The sequence below is a fragment of the Corylus avellana genome, chromosome 4 (assembly GCF_965113065.1).
Source record: "Corylus avellana chromosome 4, dhCorAvel1.hap1.2, whole genome shotgun sequence".
Taxonomy (NCBI): Eukaryota; Viridiplantae; Streptophyta; class Magnoliopsida; order Fagales; family Betulaceae; genus Corylus; species Corylus avellana.
The window spans coordinates 1,839,052-1,857,595 of NC_142493.1; the positions used below are offsets into that span (position 1 = coordinate 1,839,052).

Below are 18,544 nucleotides of genomic sequence, written 5' to 3' on the forward strand. Positions count from 1 at the left end.
TATCTCAAAGTGTATAATTAAAAGGTATGATTTCAAAGAGTACTATAAAGAATATTGCAAATAGAGTATATAGTATTACAGTATAAAAAAAATGTGGCATACTATAATTGAGTGCAAAAGTAAAAAGTTAATACTTAAGTCAAATTTAAAATTTTCAAGTCATAAACTGCAATCCCACAAACCTCGAACTCTTCCAACAATAAAAATAATCCAACAATAAAATCTTATCACAAAGCAATCTAATACCATTAAAATTACACAAACCTCAAATCTACAGTAATGAGATGATAGAGCATATAGTTTGTATGAGCGTGAGCACCAACAAGATAATAGCAGCTACAGTAGAAGCAATTCTCCAAGGTGTGCTCAAATAATCACGTCTCAAGGTTGCCTCCCATCTATGCCAACGATCATTATAGAATGAATTTAAACCTTCACATAGAACACAATAATTGGAGTTTGTGCTTGGAACAGTAATATTTTTGCAAAGACCGTTGACGAAAGTTGTCACTTCATTGCTGTCGCCAAAACGATTAACAAAGATCTTCTTTCGTACAAGTAAATCCACATCTTTGGTAGTGTCTATAAGAAAATCCAATAAGCGAATATAATCGGTAACATAAGCATCATACCTATAGTGGCATTGTTCTAAGGCCACGAGGTTTCGAAAAACAGACTCTGTTTCATTGAATAATTCTACGCATGGTATTTTCAGCACTCCGTTTGTGAAGTTTAAGTCAAATAAGCATTTGCTTGAGCCCACCTCAAATCTCACTCCTGCCTCGTGCAACTGGCTTGCAGTGTACAAATGCACAACTTTTTTGCCTTGATTTATTTGTTGTAACCTTTGTGATGGAGGTAGAAAAAAGGTTCTTAACAAATCAGCAAAGTGCATTATTTTCAAACTGGGATCAAGACACATTTTTTGAGTGTTGTAGACACTAAAGAATCCAATGGTAAGCTGAGTAAAGGAAGGGTGCCCTGAGTAAGATGCAAATGCATGGTTGTATAATTCCTCAATGACAAAGAAAGGAAGTTGATTTTCAAGCAAACACATGTCATGAAATGTATCATCTATCAATCGTTGCATAAATGCTGTAAAGTCGTCGTCACTTTGCCATCCCTCAACCTGGAATATCAAGAAAAGCACAATAATAAAGCTCGCATCCAGCAGGATCATTTTCACATAATTATCACTTCTAAGTCCGCTAGTCTCTGCATAACAACGACGAACATCTCCTTCCCTACCCCATATAGTACTTACTAAATCCTCCACCTCTAACTCAGCCCTTTCCACAAATCTCTTGAAATATCTCACTTTAATCTTCTCCATGTTTTTCAATCTTTTATCGCCATGATGAAGAGGCCCTATTGATATAACCTGAGGAGTGTAGGCTTCTTTGTTCAATTTGCGAATATTATTTGGAACCCTGTAGATACAACATTCAGGTGACAAGGGAGGCTCAGAGCTTTTTAGCATTTCTTTCATGTGATATGCCATGGATTCCATTTCTGCACTTGATGATTCTTCCATCTAGCAACTTGCCTTTCTTAAATTTCCTGATGACAAAGACAAAGACATGGGTCACTAGCATTTATAATCTCGTGTTGACCTTTTCTTTCCTAATTTCTACATATCTTTTAAAACCTTGATATTCACAAAATATTTAGAAATAGATTAGGATTTGATGTCAACTGATGCAGGTGAAAACTTTAAAAAAAAAATTAAAAAAAAAACAAAAAAAAACGTAGAAATTCATATGCATAGCCACTTTAATTGAGGTTTATCAAGAGAGGCAACGTCTATGTTAGACCACAGCAAACGTAAGAGCAATCGATCGAGAATGGTATAAACCAGAGAGTGAGAGAGAGATATTATTCCACTGGTACAAAAAAAAAATAATAATAATAAGAGGGGGGGTTTCACCTTGAAGAAACTTAGCTGCGTGAGTACGACACACGTAGGCGAGTTAAAATGCGATACACGGGCATTCAGCTCCTACAAATGAAATGTGGATCTGCTGTGTGCCTCTCAAACAATAGAGGCTGGGGTTATAAAGAAAAACGAGTTTGGTGGATCAACGATAAACAAGTAATTATGCAAAGACCACCAAATTAATAAATTGCTCTCGATCATTTTGCTGTTATTAAAAGACCACTTCATTTGCAGAATATTAAAAGACCACCAAATAAATAAAATATTAATTTATGGAGCCACCCCTCATAGGCAGTGCTTGGGGCGGTTCGGCCATCTTTTTTTTTTTTTTTTTTTTTTTTTGTTAATTAATTTTTAATGAAGAATGTGACCATGTGGCAGTTTCTAGTTAATTTGATGTAAATTTCCATTAATTGCATGGACGAAAGTACTATATTTATTTTTTATATTTAATCGAGGCACCATCTCCGTTTGATAAAGGGGTGGTTTCGGCCACTCTTACAGCGTTTCTAGGGGTGGCCGAACTACCTCATAACTATTAAGGGTGGTTTGACCTCCTCTAAAAGAGGAAAAAAACTAAATAATAATAGTTAGATTTTGGCCACTTAGGGTGGTGAGACCACCTAATGGCCATGAATGTTATTTGACCACTTCGAAATTGGCTAAAAGAGGTGATCGAAACTAATCTTTGGCCAAACGGGGATGATTGAAACTATGCTATTTGGGTTATTTAGAGGTAATCAAACCATCCCCAATGGCCATGGGGTTGTTCAACTACTTCAAAACTAGCTGTAGAGGTGGTTGAAAGAGGTGGTTGAATCAATCTCTAGGCAAACGTATGAGGATGTAGCTGAAACCAACCCCTAGTCAAACGATGGTGGTTGAGCCACCCCCATGGGGCTATTTGGAGGTAGCAGAACCACCCTTCGTCAAATGACTTGCAATGAAGGGTGGCTTAGCCAAAATGGGAGTGGGTCAAGTGATCACCCCCACTTTTTTTTTTTAATTAAAAATAATGTTTATATATATATATATATATATATATATATATATATATATATATTTTCAATATATTTAAATTTTTTAGTTTTCTATCTTTTTAAATTTTTAATGAGGCATATGACTATGTGACAATTTTTGATTGGTTTGACATGGATTTTCATTAAATTCATGAACATAAGTACTATCTCTATTTTTACGCTTAAGCGAGATACGATCTACGTTACGAATTAAAACTGAAGTGGTCTTTTGTAAAGTTGTTAAATCACAGGAAAGTCAAATGTATTTAACCCTGGAAAAAAACAAGCTCGGGCCAACATATACTTTAGTGGATCCGGCTTCTATGCAGTAGTGGTAGTGAAAACTACCGCATAGATGCGGTTATCTCAAACTATTCTGTTTTAGGTTAGGTTTCTTTACTAAACGGTACAGTTTTAATAAAAATATAACTCTTGCCTTGTAAGACTTAGGCCATGACACCGGTCGCTGGAAGATCAAAAAGCTGTTTTAGTTGCAAGTTGAAGGAGAAATCTCTGAGAAAAAGAGAAGAAAATAAAAACACAAGGTTCTGGAGATGCATTTGTGCATTAAATAGCTCATTTGTTGCAGCTTGTAATTCTTCATCTATGGCGGGCGAGCAAGATAGAGAGAGAGGATGTTGTTACTTGTTTCTTCTCCAATGAAGTAACGTTTGCCTGCTTAGTGAAGAGGCTAGGAGCTCAGGCCAAACAATTGATTTGAGTTTCCCATTCTCTCTCTCTCTCCCTCTCTCTCTCTGTGTAAGTCAGATCTGATTTTTTGATTCTGATATTTTGGTGGAGGGGTTTTGTTGATTTGATTTCCCCCATGATCTCTTCTCTCTCCCTCCCTGGTTATTCTCTATTTCTTTACTAACTCTTTTTGCTGGAGCTTTTGATTTTTTTGGGTTGGTTGTTTGTGTTATGGAATGTTGCACTTGATGATTTGGTGTAACGGCGTGAGTGTTATTAAAGGTAAGAGTTATATTTTTATTAAAACTCTACCGTTTAATAAAGATACTTACTTATACTAAATCCAAAACGGTGTAGTTTAGGATAACCACATCTATATAGAAGCCGGATCCTACTTTGCACTTATATTTTCAAACTTTAAAAAAGTTTTATCAAAACTCTTTTTATTATCACCACGTGTCCGTTAGAAATAGTTCTGTTCATTTTAACGATAATTCCTAACAAAGAGTGTCACAAAATTTACGTGGATGACTAAGTTTTGTGGCTTCTTAGACAGAGAGAGAGAAAAAAAAAAAAAAAAAAAAAAAACAAACAAATAAATTTCCGGCAAAGATTTGGGAAATGCCTTTATATAGTATACATTATTATTATTATTATTATTATTATTATTATTTCACTTATGATGTCTTAAGGTCCAAAGATCTTAGATGCTGTAAGCTAGGAAATGAATTTTTTTTTTTTTTTCGCTTAGGAAAAAAAAAAGGAAATGACTTTTTTTGTTTTTTTTTTTTTTTTTTTTTTTTTATCAAATACCTGTACAGGGAAATGCCTTTTATATACCAAGCAGATTACAAGATTTACTAAATTTCATTAATTAAAATGAATAAAGACAGTACAATTATTGTACCACTAATTGAAACAAATTAGAGTAGCACTGTTTTAACAACATCAAATTAGTTTGGTGGATCCCTTTTCCCCGTTCTTGCATAGAAAAAAAAAAAAAAAAAAGTTTGGGGGATCATGACCTACAATTTTTTTAAGTCCTACTTTGGTTTTAAAAGATTTTTGGGGAGACCATTTTAAGTAATTTCGGGGCAACCATGGCCTACTATTTTCTTTTCAAGAAATTTGGGAGGCCTAGGCCTTTGTTTAGCCTCACTTGTCTCCACCATTAGACCTGTTAAAGTAGTACTAGCATCAGTTTCTGTTTGATTTTTTCTAAATTTAGAGAACACAACTACTTTTTGCTTTCTTATTTAAATGCGTTCCACAATAGCTTTTCTTATCTTTCTTTACACCATTAAAATATTAGTTATTTACAAAATACAAGTTTCTTACATACTTTCACATTTTTATCAAAATGTTAACACAATCCCCCATTAAAGGCGAAAATAGAAGAGAGTAGAAAGGAGAAGGAAATATTGTGTTAAAATAATGGATAAGGAAGCCATTGGGAAGTTAAAGTACTTCCCAATGCATTTGGTAGCACTTTAGCATCTCCAAAGTTTAAGGAAGCAAATCAGAAGCTGTTTTATGTGACTTTTAAGATGATAAAAGATTATTAAAAAAACAGATGCTAGTGCTCTTAGGGAGATTAACATTTTGACCACTTTTTTAGTGAGACAATAATATTGCATGTTATGAATTTGGTCCAATTATGTCATATATATATATATATATATATATATATATATATAATCAATGTGAGACTTATAAACAATCAAATTGATTGACTTATGCACTCCCGGTGTCCTAGGACACAAATGGATCGCACTAATGCTAGAAAGCTTTTTAGAGCATTTCCAACAATAGTAGCCAAAATAACTACTAACAAAGTATAAAATTTTATTTCAATTACTGTTTTTACTATATATACACACATTAACAGATTCTCTATTTTGCTCTCTATTTTTTTCAATTATTTTTTATTATTTGCTTTTCTCTTTCTCTCTTCTCTCTCCTCTCTCTTCAAATACCCATCAGGCCATCATCATCCGATGCCTTGGGTATCGTATCCGATCACCACAAACTTGTTCTTGGTCAATTGGAATGCATAAATCAAAGTTCCAATTTTTTGCAATGTCACCTCTCCATTAGGATTTGCCGTTAAATCCTGTCAAAATTTTTAAAATTTTTATGTTTTTTATTATAAAATAACATAAAAAAATTGCAAAGATTCAAGTGTACGTTGGGTAAGATTTATTAGAAATTGCAAAAATAAATACATAAGGCTGAATCTTTGCATTATATATATATATATATATATATATATATATATATATATATAATAAAAAAAGAAGGATATTTTGAAAAAAATTGACAATATTTAATAAAAAAATCTTAACGAAATGAGAACATTACAAAAAATTAAAAGTTTAATATTCTAAATTAAAAAATTTTACACTTTAAAAAAATAATTTCAAAACACGTAAAAGTTGATATAGATCTTGTGAAGTTTCAATTACTTCCTTAGAATTACTACGATCAATAAACATTATGCAACATGCTAAGAAGTGCGGCCAGTTGTTTGGTCTTCACCAGGAAAGTCAAATGAGGTGGGTACTTGAGAAATCTTAATTTGTCACCGTTGTGGAGACAAAAATTGATTCCATGCACAGCATTTGAGATGGGATCATATATGCACAGCATGATCTACTGATCTATTTGAACATTATAAAAATTGCTAAGATGAGGTTCTTGCCAGCTGTTTGCTCTTCACGAGGAAAGTCAAACGAGGTAGCTTCTAGTTTGTATGATTAAAAATTGAGAAAAATGTTCAAAGAATCATCTGCCAACTGTTTGGTATTTAAGCAAGCAACTCAAATTAATTAAAAAAAAAAAAATTAGTAAAAGGATTATATATGGAAATTAAACCCATATTATAAATCATATCTGCAAGTAGCTGGATACGATAAAGAATTAAATATAGATAATTGATTATATATATGCATGTGCATGTGTGTTATATTCGCAATAATCATTATTATAATATCTATAACTGAACATATATAATTCAATAACAATAGTGATTGATATTATAATAACGACTAAATTAAAATAATTTGAGTGTTTTTATAATCAAGTCTTTGAATAATCTGCAAAATGAAGCAATCAATGGTTGGTTCGCTTTTATATCATTTATTCTTAACCTAGCTACGAAACAACAAATTAATATTTTATTTATGGTCTTTTAATAATCTGCACAATGAACCACTCATCAATGGTCGTTGGCTTTTATATCATTTATTCTTGACCTAGCTACGAAACAAGAAATATTTTATTTATGGTCTTTTAATAATCTGCAAAATGAACCCATCTTTTTGACCTTACTTAATTATTCCATATCCGTTGATATAATGTATGAGAAGTGATCAACATGCTAGGTTTTTTAGTGACCGACATGAAAAGTCATTATATGAATCTTTCCTAGAGCTACTTTCGAAACTAGCACGTATGGAAAATCATAAATATTTTGTATATTTTCATTCAATCATATATATATATATATATATATATATATATATATATATCAACTTTTATTTACAACATAAAAAATGTAGTAGTAGAAAATAATTACAAAATTAACTAAAAATTTGAGTTCCGGCAATGGTTCGGCGGAGGCCCGATGGTGGACCGGCGGAGGTCTGGTGGTGGTTGGCAGTTGTTTGACTGTGACTTGATGAAGGTCCGGTTGTGGTTCAGAAGTGGCTTGATGGTTACATGGTTGTGTTTCGGGGGTGCGTTGACAGGGCCCGTTGGTGGCTCGATGGTGGTTCGGCGATCATCGGGCTGTGGTTTGATGTTGGTCAAGGGTGGCCCAGGATTGGCCAAGTGTTGACCCAACGATGGTTTGGGGCTAGTCTAGTGGGGGTACTATTGTGTGTAGTGGTTAATAGTGGTTTGGTGGCATGGTCTTTCTATGGCCCGATTGTGGCTAGGCGGTGATCCGGTGAAGGTCTATTGATGGTTCGGTGAAGGTCTGTTGGCGGTCCAACAATGTCCTAGTAGTAACCTAACAATAGCCCCACAGTGGCCCGGTTGGGGCTCGATAATAGTTTGGTGGTGGTCCGACTATGGTTTGGCGAAGGCCCAATGGTGGACAGTGGTGGTTTGGTGGAGGTCGGTTGGTGGTCTAGTGGAGGTTCAATCATGCCCCAATAGTGGCCTAGCGGTAGTCTAATGATGGCCCGATGGAGGTTCAGCAGTTTGAGAATAGGAGAAACTCAAACTTAGAAAATGATTTACGAAATTTAAAAACAAAAATTATTTTTCGTAATTAAAGAAATTTTTTTTGTCAAATCGAAAATATTTTCTGTTTAACTATATATTATTTTCGGTAACATCAAGTACGGAAAAATACATATAACATTTTTCATGAAATATTTTACCAATTAAACGGAGTTAAAAATATTGCTAATTAAGCATCGATCTTAACCTTTCCATATATATATATATCCTTCTCTATGGAAAACAAATACAATTAGTATTTCTATTCCTCTTATTATTTTTAACCGACCAATTACCACACAATAAATTTTTAACCTTTCCATACCATGACGTCCTACTATATATTTGTTTATCAAGAGTTGTTGGGTACCATTTATAGTAATTTGGTGGGTCATGCATGCCTACTTATTTATTTATTTTTTCAAGAATTTTGGGGCCATATCCTATATCGGGCCTTGTTTGTGTTCGCCATCAAGATTATATGAAAGATCATGATTTTATAGAATTTATAGGTTATTCTACAAAACATATTTCAAGAAAAATTTCATTAATTAAAATGAATGAGGACAATACATTTTAAATATATTTCAAGATAATATTATATTAAGACAAATTGCATCATAAATTATGGCCAAGAAGCTGACATGCATGTTACATGTACACTCCAATTAATACACACTTCTTACACGTTTTGTAATGGATTTTTTGTTTGAATAATAATAAAAAAATGATTGAAGTAGCATAAAAAATAAGGATGTTGGGAAGTTGAATTTTTTTTTAAAAAAAATAGGACTTTGGCATGGTCGTTTGCCAAACAACACCCTACATGTATGTGGCCAAAATTAATCAAAATTTGGTAAATAATTGAATTGATATTCAATTATTGAATTTTGAGTACTCTTTACTACAATATTATCCAACTTTGTCTTGGAACATCTAGCTAGCTAGGCTACTCGGTGTATGCAAGCAATTATGAGCATCAAAGACCACAAGAAAGTTCAAAGGAGACTGACTAATTCTACTCTTAAGTTCTCCAAAATCAATTACTATTATTAATACTTAAGCTTTGAATCTATAATAGTAATCGTGAAATGATTGAGCATACACTTAATTTGTACAAAAATCCAGCCCATATATACAGTAATCGTGAAATGATTGAAAAACATAAAAGATTGGTTTCATTGGATAAAGTTGTCTTGTTGGTGTTCTTGCATGTAGGGTAAACATTTTTTGTTGCCTAGTACTATATAATTGCTCTTCTTTTTGCAAAGGACAGACACCAAATGAAACAAACAATTCGCTTTCTCAGGAGATAAAAAGATATATAATATTATATATTGTAGGAGTATTTTGATTGAATGCCATCGAGTTAAAGGAAATTAAATTGGTAGCATATATTGATGGTATTTTACTTGATCATGTAACATGATCTGGTCCGGGAATTTCCTAATATGTTTTTGATGGGAGGCCTTTCTTAAATTAAGAAGATGAATGAGTCTCCAAGTTGGAGAGAAATGAGCAGGGGTTTCTACCTTGCGTGGCATTCTTTTGAATTGTACAAAAACCTTAATATTCTTTTGAATTGTACAAAAACCTTAATAATTAGAATATAGGAGTGTTGGAATTAGTGGCTCATATTCTTCAGCCACTTCTGAGGGTGGCTCGCGGGCACTGTTTATACAATAATAAGTAATTTCACCTGAGAATCACTAGAAAACCTCATTTCTTGATACCAGTAACTAGACGGCATTGCCTCACTGTTTCTCGTGATGAATATTACACAAGCCTTGCCACATCGACAAGTTGTATCAAAATTTAATTTTGTATTATTAGGGGTTTAAAATACTACAAGGCACGTTGACTTGATGGCTTTCCCTCCATCTATCCGAATCGGATTCAGAACTTATTTCATGGCTAAGAATATATTTTATAAATTTAGTGGTGCATATGTTGCCAAGTGGTATTGCATGCACTACAAAAAAACAATTTTTTTCTGACGTGTTGGGGTGTCTGACACGTCAGAAATTTTTTCTGACGTGGCGCTTCTGACGTGCATCGATTGTCAGAAGCATAGGTGTCAGGAAAATTTTTTTCCTGACGTGCCAGTGGGTAAAACGTCAGAATTTTCTGACGTTCCACTGTCCCACACGTCAGAAAAATTTTCTGACGTGGTAGTTTTACCACGTCAGAAAATTTCTGACGTGGTAGAACTACCACGTCAGAAAATTTTCTGACGTGGTAGTTCTACCACGTCAGAAAATTTCCTGACGTGGTAAAACTGCCACGTCAGAAAATTGATAAATTAAATAAAAAATTAATTTTTCGTTTTTTTAATTTTTTCTGGAATTTCTTTTTTTTTTTAATTAAAATTAATTTTTAATTAAATTATTATTATTATTTTTTTGGGAATTTCTCTGCACGGTAGTGCAGATCTGCCATGGATCTGCCATGGCCACTCCCTCTCTTCTTTTCTCTTCTTTTCTCTCTCTCTCTAGCTAGCTCTCTTCTTTTCTCCATGAGCTCTCCCTTTTCTCCATTTTCTCACTATCTCCCTCTTCTTTTCGATCTCCATGGTGCAGTTCTGCAGGTTTGAGTTTTTGAAAATATTTTCAAAAACTCAAACCGAAAAAATCTTCAAAAAATTAAAACCAACCATCAAAAAATCAATCTAACAAACCCAAAAAATCTTCTTACCGATCTTCGATCTCCTCTTCTTCTTCTTCTCTTCTCCATTTTTTTTTTTTTTTTTCCTTCTTCTTCTTCTTCTCTTCTCCTTTTCTTTTTCTTCTTCTTCTGCTTCGATCTGCTGCAGAAGCATATGCTTCTCAATTTTTTCCCTTCTCATGAGAGGTGCTGTGCAGTCGGTGCTGTGCAGTCAGACATGCAGGAGAGAGAATGCACATGTGTGGGGAAAATAAATGAAGAGAGAAAAAGTTGAGGGTGGAAATAAAAAGAGGGAAAAAAAGTTTAAAATCCCGCCTATTTTTTGAGTTTTGTTGGGCCACTTTTGGTGATTTTCTGACGTGCCAGGTGTCGCACGTCAGGAATTTCTGACGTGCCACACATGGCACGTCAGGAATCTACTCAAAAAAATAATAAATAATTATCTATATATATATATATATAGATAATTTTGCTGACGTGGCAAACTACCACGTCAGCAAAATTCTGACGTGGTAGGTCTCACCACGTCAGCAATTATATAAATGTTTATCTTTTGAAATCTGAAATATTTTCTTGACGTTCAAATATTTTACACGTCAGAATTTTCTGACGTGTCTGTCCAGACACGTCAGAAAATTCTGACGTGCTACTATTCACACGTCAGAAAAAAATTTTCTGACGTTTTAAATTTTAAATGTCAGAAAATTGCTGACGTGGCAAAAAATATGATACTGTAGCCACGTCAGAAAATGCCTGTTTTTTTGTAGTGATGTGTTGCCACATTAATTAAAAAATTTAAACGAAGCGACACCATGTACACCACAATCCCACAAACCTCTGACTCCTAAAACAACAAAAATAATCAAACAATAAAATGTTATTACAATGCAATCCCAATACAATTAAAATTACAAACTTCAATAGAATGAGCGTACAGTTTGTATAAAAGTGAGCACCAACAAGATAATAGCAGCTATGGTAGCAGTAGTTCTCCAAGGATTGCCAAAATAATCACGTATCAAGATTGCCTTCCATCTATGCAAAGGACGCTCATAGAATGTATTCAAAGCTTCACAAAGAGTGTAATAATCGCAGTTCATGCCTCTATCTACATGAAAGTCGCATAAATTGTTAAGCCAAGCAGTCACTACATTGCTGTCGCCTGAACGATTAAGCAAGATCCCCTTTTGAACAAGTAAATCCACATCTTTTACAGTGTCGATAAGAAAATCCAATACGCGAATATAATCAGTAACATAAGTAGCATTCAGATAGCAACATTGTTCCAAAGCCATGAGGTTTCGGAAAAAAAAAGACTTTATTACGGAATAATTGAAAGGATGGTATTTCCAATACTCCGTTTGTGAATTTTAAATCAAATAAACATTTTTTTGAGACCGCCTTAAATTTCACTCCGGCGTCGTGCAACTGGCTCGCTGAGTACAAAAGTTCAACTGCCAACACAGAGGATTCTCTATTGGGTAGGCTTCTTGGCAGAAAAATGGTTCTTAACAAATCAACGAAATGCATTATTTGCAAATTGGATCATAACGCATCTCTTGAGAGTTGAAATATTGAAAGAATTCAAAGGTAAGGTTTTTGAAAGAAATGTCGTTATAGAAAAAGGAAGATGCAAATGCTAGGTTGTATAATTTCTCAATAACAAAGAAAGGAAGTTGATTTTCAAGCAACCACATGTCATCAAATAAAAAATCAATAGACCGTTGTGATGCTATTAAGTGATCGTCACTCACCAGACTCTGCCAGTCTCCAAATCGGGACGTCAGGAAAAACACAATAATAAAACTTGCATCCATCAGGATCATTTTCACATAATCATCACTGCTAAGCGTGCTAGGCTCTTCATAACAACGACAGATATCTATTTCCATACTCCTTACAGTTGTTAATGATTTCTCCACGTCTAGAGCTGATTCTTTCACCAATAGCTTGAAATATTTCACTTTAAGCTCTTCCATGGGTTTCAATCTTTCATTCCCATGATGAAAAGGCCCAATTGATATAAACCTAGGAGTGTAGGCTTCTTCGTTCCCTCTGCGAATATCATGTGGAACCCTATAGTTACGACACACACGTGGTGAGGGAGGCACCCAGCTTTCTATCATTTGTGTGATGTCATTTGCCAACGCTCTGTCTTGATGTTCATTTCTGACGGAAGCATTTGCTTCTCTATCAACTCTTCCACTTGGAATTTCATTTCCTCTTGGACTGTTTGCTTCCGTTTGACTTTCAGAATTCTCATTTACCGAAGCATTTGCTTCTTCTTGAATTTCTGGAGTTGCTGATTCTTCCATCTAGCAAGTTGCCTTTCTTAAATTCCCTAATAACAAAGACAATGGTCACTAGTATATTAAAAACATGTCTATGTTAGACAACGGCAAATAAGGTTAATTTATCAAAAGCGGCAACTTCTATGTTAGACCACGGCAAACGTAAGAGCAATAGAGAATGCTATAAACCACAGAGTAGGGGTGCAAAGGCGGGCGGTTAAAAACCGCCCACTAACCGCTAACCGTTAGCGGTTAACGGTTATTGAGTCTACTAACCGTAACCGCTAACCGCTAATTAACCGCCCTTTTATATAATATATTTTTATAATTATAAATATAAAAATATTTATACATATAACATAATCACTTGATCATTAAATCACAATTTTAGTATTAATATATTATCACTATAATTTATATGATTATATCACATGATCAATTGATCATTAAATCATTTGATTATATAATAATAAATTATACATATATAATATGACATAACTCATAAGTATACCAATTCATATTAATACAACAATTAAATATCTAGAGGCTTATTTTCAATGTATGTTATAAACTTATAAGTTTATATATGTTATAAGTCTATATAAGTCTATATATGCATATGAATAATATAAATGTATAATATCAATACTTAATCATATGATTCAATGACAATTCAAATATTTTATTCAAGACTTCAAGTGAATCATATTATTAATGTACAATGATGATATGATTCGTAAAATATCAAATTAAGTAATTGACATTGGATTAAACAATGACCAATGTGTTACTTATAAACACAATTTAAGTATTAATGTATTATCATTATAATTTTAGTAATTTATATATTATCACTATAATTGAAATGATTATATCACATGATGACTTGATCATTAAATCATGTGATTATATAATAATAAATAATACATATATAATATGACATAACTCATAAGTCATAATTCTACAAGTTAATCATATGATTCATGTACAATGATAATCACAATTGATTCAATTGAATTAAACAATATATTACTTATAACTACAAATCTACAATTTAATTAAAGTATTATTAGATACTTTAGGAATTTAGGATTTAGGAGTTTGAACATTACCATTTACCAATAAATATTAAGTTCAATTCAAAGAAAAAAGATTATAAGTAAATATGATAAGAATTTAAATAATTAATCATATGAATCATATCATATAATTTAATGAGACTATATGATTATATAATATCAAATTAAGTAATTGACATTAGATTCAACAATGTGTTACTTATAATCACAATTGAAGTATTAATGTATTTTTTGAACATTTTTCAGAAAAAGAAATTTAACCATTTTTTGAAAAAAAAAAAAAAAAAAAAAAAAAAAAAAAATTAACCATTTTTTGAACAATTTTGAATTTTTTGAACCATTTGTAACAATTTTTTTTAAATTGTTACAAATTAACCATTGATGAAGTTTTAATGTTTTATTTGTATTATTTAATGTTTTATTAGAACTTATTTTATATGCTTTGTGTTGAACTTTTTTTATATGTTATGACAGTTGTCTGAATTCTGAACTTTTTTTTGTATGTTATGTTGAATTTTTTTTTTTAAAAAAAAAAAGTTAACCGGTTATGACTTAATATTTAAAGAAATTTTTTTTGAAGTACAAGTAAATGTAAATTTTGGGTCAAATATTTTTTATTTTTCAATATGGGCTCTTTTTATAGCAATTGGGCCCAAGAAGATATTAAAAATACAAGAAAAAAAAATGAGGGTAAAAAAATGCCCAAAAAAATAAGCCCAAAAAGCCCTAAAGAAAGCCCAAAAAGCTAAAAAAAAAAGCCCAATTTTTAAAAAGCGGTTAGCGGGCGGTTATCTATTTCGCTAACCGCTAACCGGCGGTTAACCGCTAACGGTTAACCGTTAGGCGGTTAGCGGTTGCGGTTAGTGAAATCTACTAACCGCTAAGGCGGTTACGGTTAGCGGTTATTGCCACTAACCGCTAACCGTAACCACCTTTGCACCCCTACCACAGAGTGAGAGAGAGATTATTCTACTAGAGAGATTAACAAAGCATATAGATTGCTTGTAGTACCAGTTGGGCCGGATTGCTCCAGAAAGAGCCTCATATTATTATAAAATCTAAAATATTTAATCCCAAATTTATATTAGTTTATATTTATTTGTACCCTATGAATCACCCTATGTTCTATTATCTTAACCATATGTATAATTTTTCTTTATTTCTGTTAAAGTAATGATTAAGTGAATAAATTTACCTCTTTCTATAAGCTTAAACTTTTAGGATAACCGGTAGTTTTTTTTTTTAAAAAAAAAAAAATTGATCTATTAGTTTATGAGAACTGACACATTGCGCCCAATTATTTGAGAGTGAAATGGGATTTGAGTATACTAAAAAAACATTGGAAGATAGATCCCATGATCTGACAAAATCAGAAAAGTATGTTTTAAATGCTTGATATTCAGAAAATATTTAGAACAAAATTAGAATTGGATGTGATAGCTGAAATTTCAACTGATGCTGGTTGAAGGGAAAATATAATAATAATTAGAAATTCATATATATGCATATAGCAAGGAGGAGTCATGCGCAAGCACTATTCTATTACTACTAATTATAAGGAGAAAAATAGACAATGCCATAAACCAGAGAGTGAGAGAGAGATTATTCCACTAGTGAAAAAAAAAAAAAAAGACAGAAAAAAAGAGAGAAAAAGAAAAGAAGAGGGTTTTCACCTTTAAGAAACTTAAATATTAGCTGAGTGAGTACGTACACGCGCGTACACGATTAAAACAGAGATCTTCAGCTCCTGGAAAATTGGAAATGAAATGAAGATCGGCTTTGGGGTTCTCAAAGACTCAAACAGTAGAGGATAGGGGTTATAAAGAAAAACAAGTTTAGGCGAAATTACATTATAGCCCTTTAACTATCACCTTCTATGCCAAGTGGATGACCGAGTTATGGGCTTAATATTATTGGTCCAAAGTTTGGAACTGAACCTCCACGTTATTGCCTTATTTTGATCTTTTTCAATTTTGACAGCAATTCAACCACAACTCTAGAACAGATTTGTAAAGGCAAAGAAGGTAATCCGGGAAAAGCTTGCAGCAAAACTAGTTGTAACGACCTATGGTAGATGATGTGAGTATTAACAAAGGAAGCCTATTTTAACTTAACTCCACAAATTAAAAATTAAAAAAAAAAAAAAAAAAACTTAATTCTGATTGGGAGACTAAGATGTATTTGTCCAGTGATAGAGGAGACACTATATGAAGCGGTGAGGGAGAAAATTCGTGCCAATATATCACAACTCTTTGTTGGTGACAAAAGGTAGGAAACTTGGGATATATTTTGCTCTTTACATTTTGATCACTTGTGCATTTTGCGTTCTACATTTGTATTGAGTTGACATGTTTCATTCTTTTTTTTCTTTTTTTTAATTAAGGATGAACAAAGCATGCCAATTCAGTAAAAATGTCACATTTTCTTCAGAAATATTCCACAAAAATTATCATCATAATTAATAGAAGAGTACGGAAACTTTGTTGGATAAATCTTAATTTGAATAATTTGTTTCCTGTTTTTGTAAATGGTAACAAATTAATGTCTCAAGTATCAATATATTCTTATATATTCATCTAATTACTAAATTACTCCAACAATATTTATTGTTCGAACAAAAGAATCTTTGGAGAAAAATATTCAGTCGTATTGCAGATACAACTGAACGACCAAACAAAGACCATCTAGAGATTGGGATCCTTAATTTCCAACTCCTCTTGGAAAAAATATGGATTCCTCCTTTCAAAATCAACGACTAAAAATATTACAAAACAAGTACTTTGATTGATATGCCCCTAACATCCTTTAGCATTTTTGCTTTATACACAACTCGTGGCCTACTTTTTTTTTGTTTTTTTGTTTTTTTTTTTTAGAATATTTTTGAGAGGCCATGGCCTGTGTCTTGTCTCCATCATTTTTTTGGTTGTATTGATCTATCACTATATTTATTTTAAAAGTTGAAGTTTTTAAGATAACTAGTTATTAAATTAACATAGTATTAGAATAAAGAGTCTGAGTTTAAATATTGTATTTCAATTAAATATTTAGATATTTAGAACAAATGGTAATTTAATAAGTTATGTTATGAAGATTAAGATCTTAGAGTCTTTCGAAGAGACTTTTTTTTTTTTTTTTTTTTTTTTTTTTTGTAAGAGAAGAGACTTTCTTAAATGATTCATGACACAAGTTTATATATATATATATATATATATATTCTTCTAGAAGTGGTATTAGTATAAAATGAATTGGGACCTTTCCAATATTAGCCGACAACTGGAGGACCTGGTAAGTGAGTCTTCGTTTTTTCTTGTTTCAGGCAATATTAGCCACCTCGTTTGACTTTTCTAGTGAAGACCAAACAGCTGGCACGCACCATGAACTTCATTGTAAGTGTATTTTTTCTCCTTTCTTTGGCACGCACAACTTCATGTAGTCATACTTCAATATTGTGAGATTTAGTCTTCCTGATATGATGTTGCTTATCATTTGGGTGAAGATTTTTGGTATTTTCAACACTCCGTTGTGAATTTCAAGTCAAATAACTATTTACTTCAGTCCACCTTAAACTTCACTCATACCTTATCCAACCGGCTTGCAGTGTACAAATGTATAATTTTTTTGCTACGGTTTCTATGCGGTGGCCGAAGAGACCAAAGAAGTTAAAGTGTTGTTGAGGCTCATAAAAGTTCTTAACAAATCAATAAAGTGATTTGTTTTCAAATAAGGATCGAGAGATATTTTCTGAGTGTTGTAGTTTGCAAAGAATTTAAAGGTGAGCTGAGTGAAGGAAGGGTAGTTTGAGTGAGATGCAAATGTAAACTTGTATAATTCCTCAATAACATAAAAAGGAAGTTGATTTTACACTCCACAATAGCTTTTCTTATTGTTAGATAATATTATATTATTATTATTTACCTTCTTTAGTATTCTAGGGTTACTAGGTTTACATTTCCTTATTCTACTAGGTCTGTATTATTCGCCTATATATAGGCCTCTTCTGTACATTATATTGTGTGATTCAATATACAACCTTATTCTCAACATGGTATCAGAGCACAGGTTCTGAATCACCTCAAAATTTTTCGCGTCTAAATATTTTTCCTCCGGCGCCGCCAGTGTTATCCGGCGAATCCTTCTCTCTGATCCTCACGGTTCTCTATCTTCTCCTCGAGGTTTTCAGCGTATCACTATACCGCTTGAAAGCCCGGAAGACAACCGTCCCAGAGCCGCCTCACACAGCCATATCGAAGCCTACACGCACCCTCACGCGCCGCCCAAAGGTTCGGCAATTCCGCCACTGCCGTCCAGCCACCGCCCGCCACGGTGGTCCGATTGCTTCCCTCAGGCCACCGATCGATAGATCTGCTCCCCAGGATTCCAGAACAGGTCTCAGATCCTCCATACGAGCCTTCACGCGCCCCCACGCGCCACCAGAAGTTCCGCGCGTCAGATCCACGCGCCAGTTCACGCCTCCTCCGGGTACACGCGCCATCGCACCCACGTGCCACGCCATCCTTGCCACGTCAGCCCTAATTGCCACGTCAGCATCAGCCATGTCAGCATAGCCACGGCAGCCCTACGTGCCACGTCACCAGTGCCACGTCATCGGTGCCACGTCATCGGTATCAGTCAGACCTT

The 18,544-nt window shown here is 33.3% G+C and overlaps 1 protein-coding gene and 1 pseudogene across 1 annotated transcript; both read right to left on the reverse strand.

Moving 5' to 3' along the window:
* Positions 1 to 271: 271 nt before the first annotated feature.
* On the reverse strand, positions 272 to 1,534 carry LOC148586117 (UPF0481 protein At3g47200-like). The gene has a single exon (XM_088515270.1). It carries the CDS (start codon positions 1,532 to 1,534, stop codon positions 272 to 274), a length of 1,263 nt encoding a protein of 420 aa, XP_088371396.1.
* Positions 1,535 to 11,453: 9,919 nt separating this feature from the next.
* LOC148586118 (UPF0481 protein At3g47200-like) lies at positions 11,454 to 12,871 on the reverse strand (annotated as a pseudogene).
* Between the last annotated feature and the right edge of the window lie 5,673 nt (positions 12,872 to 18,544).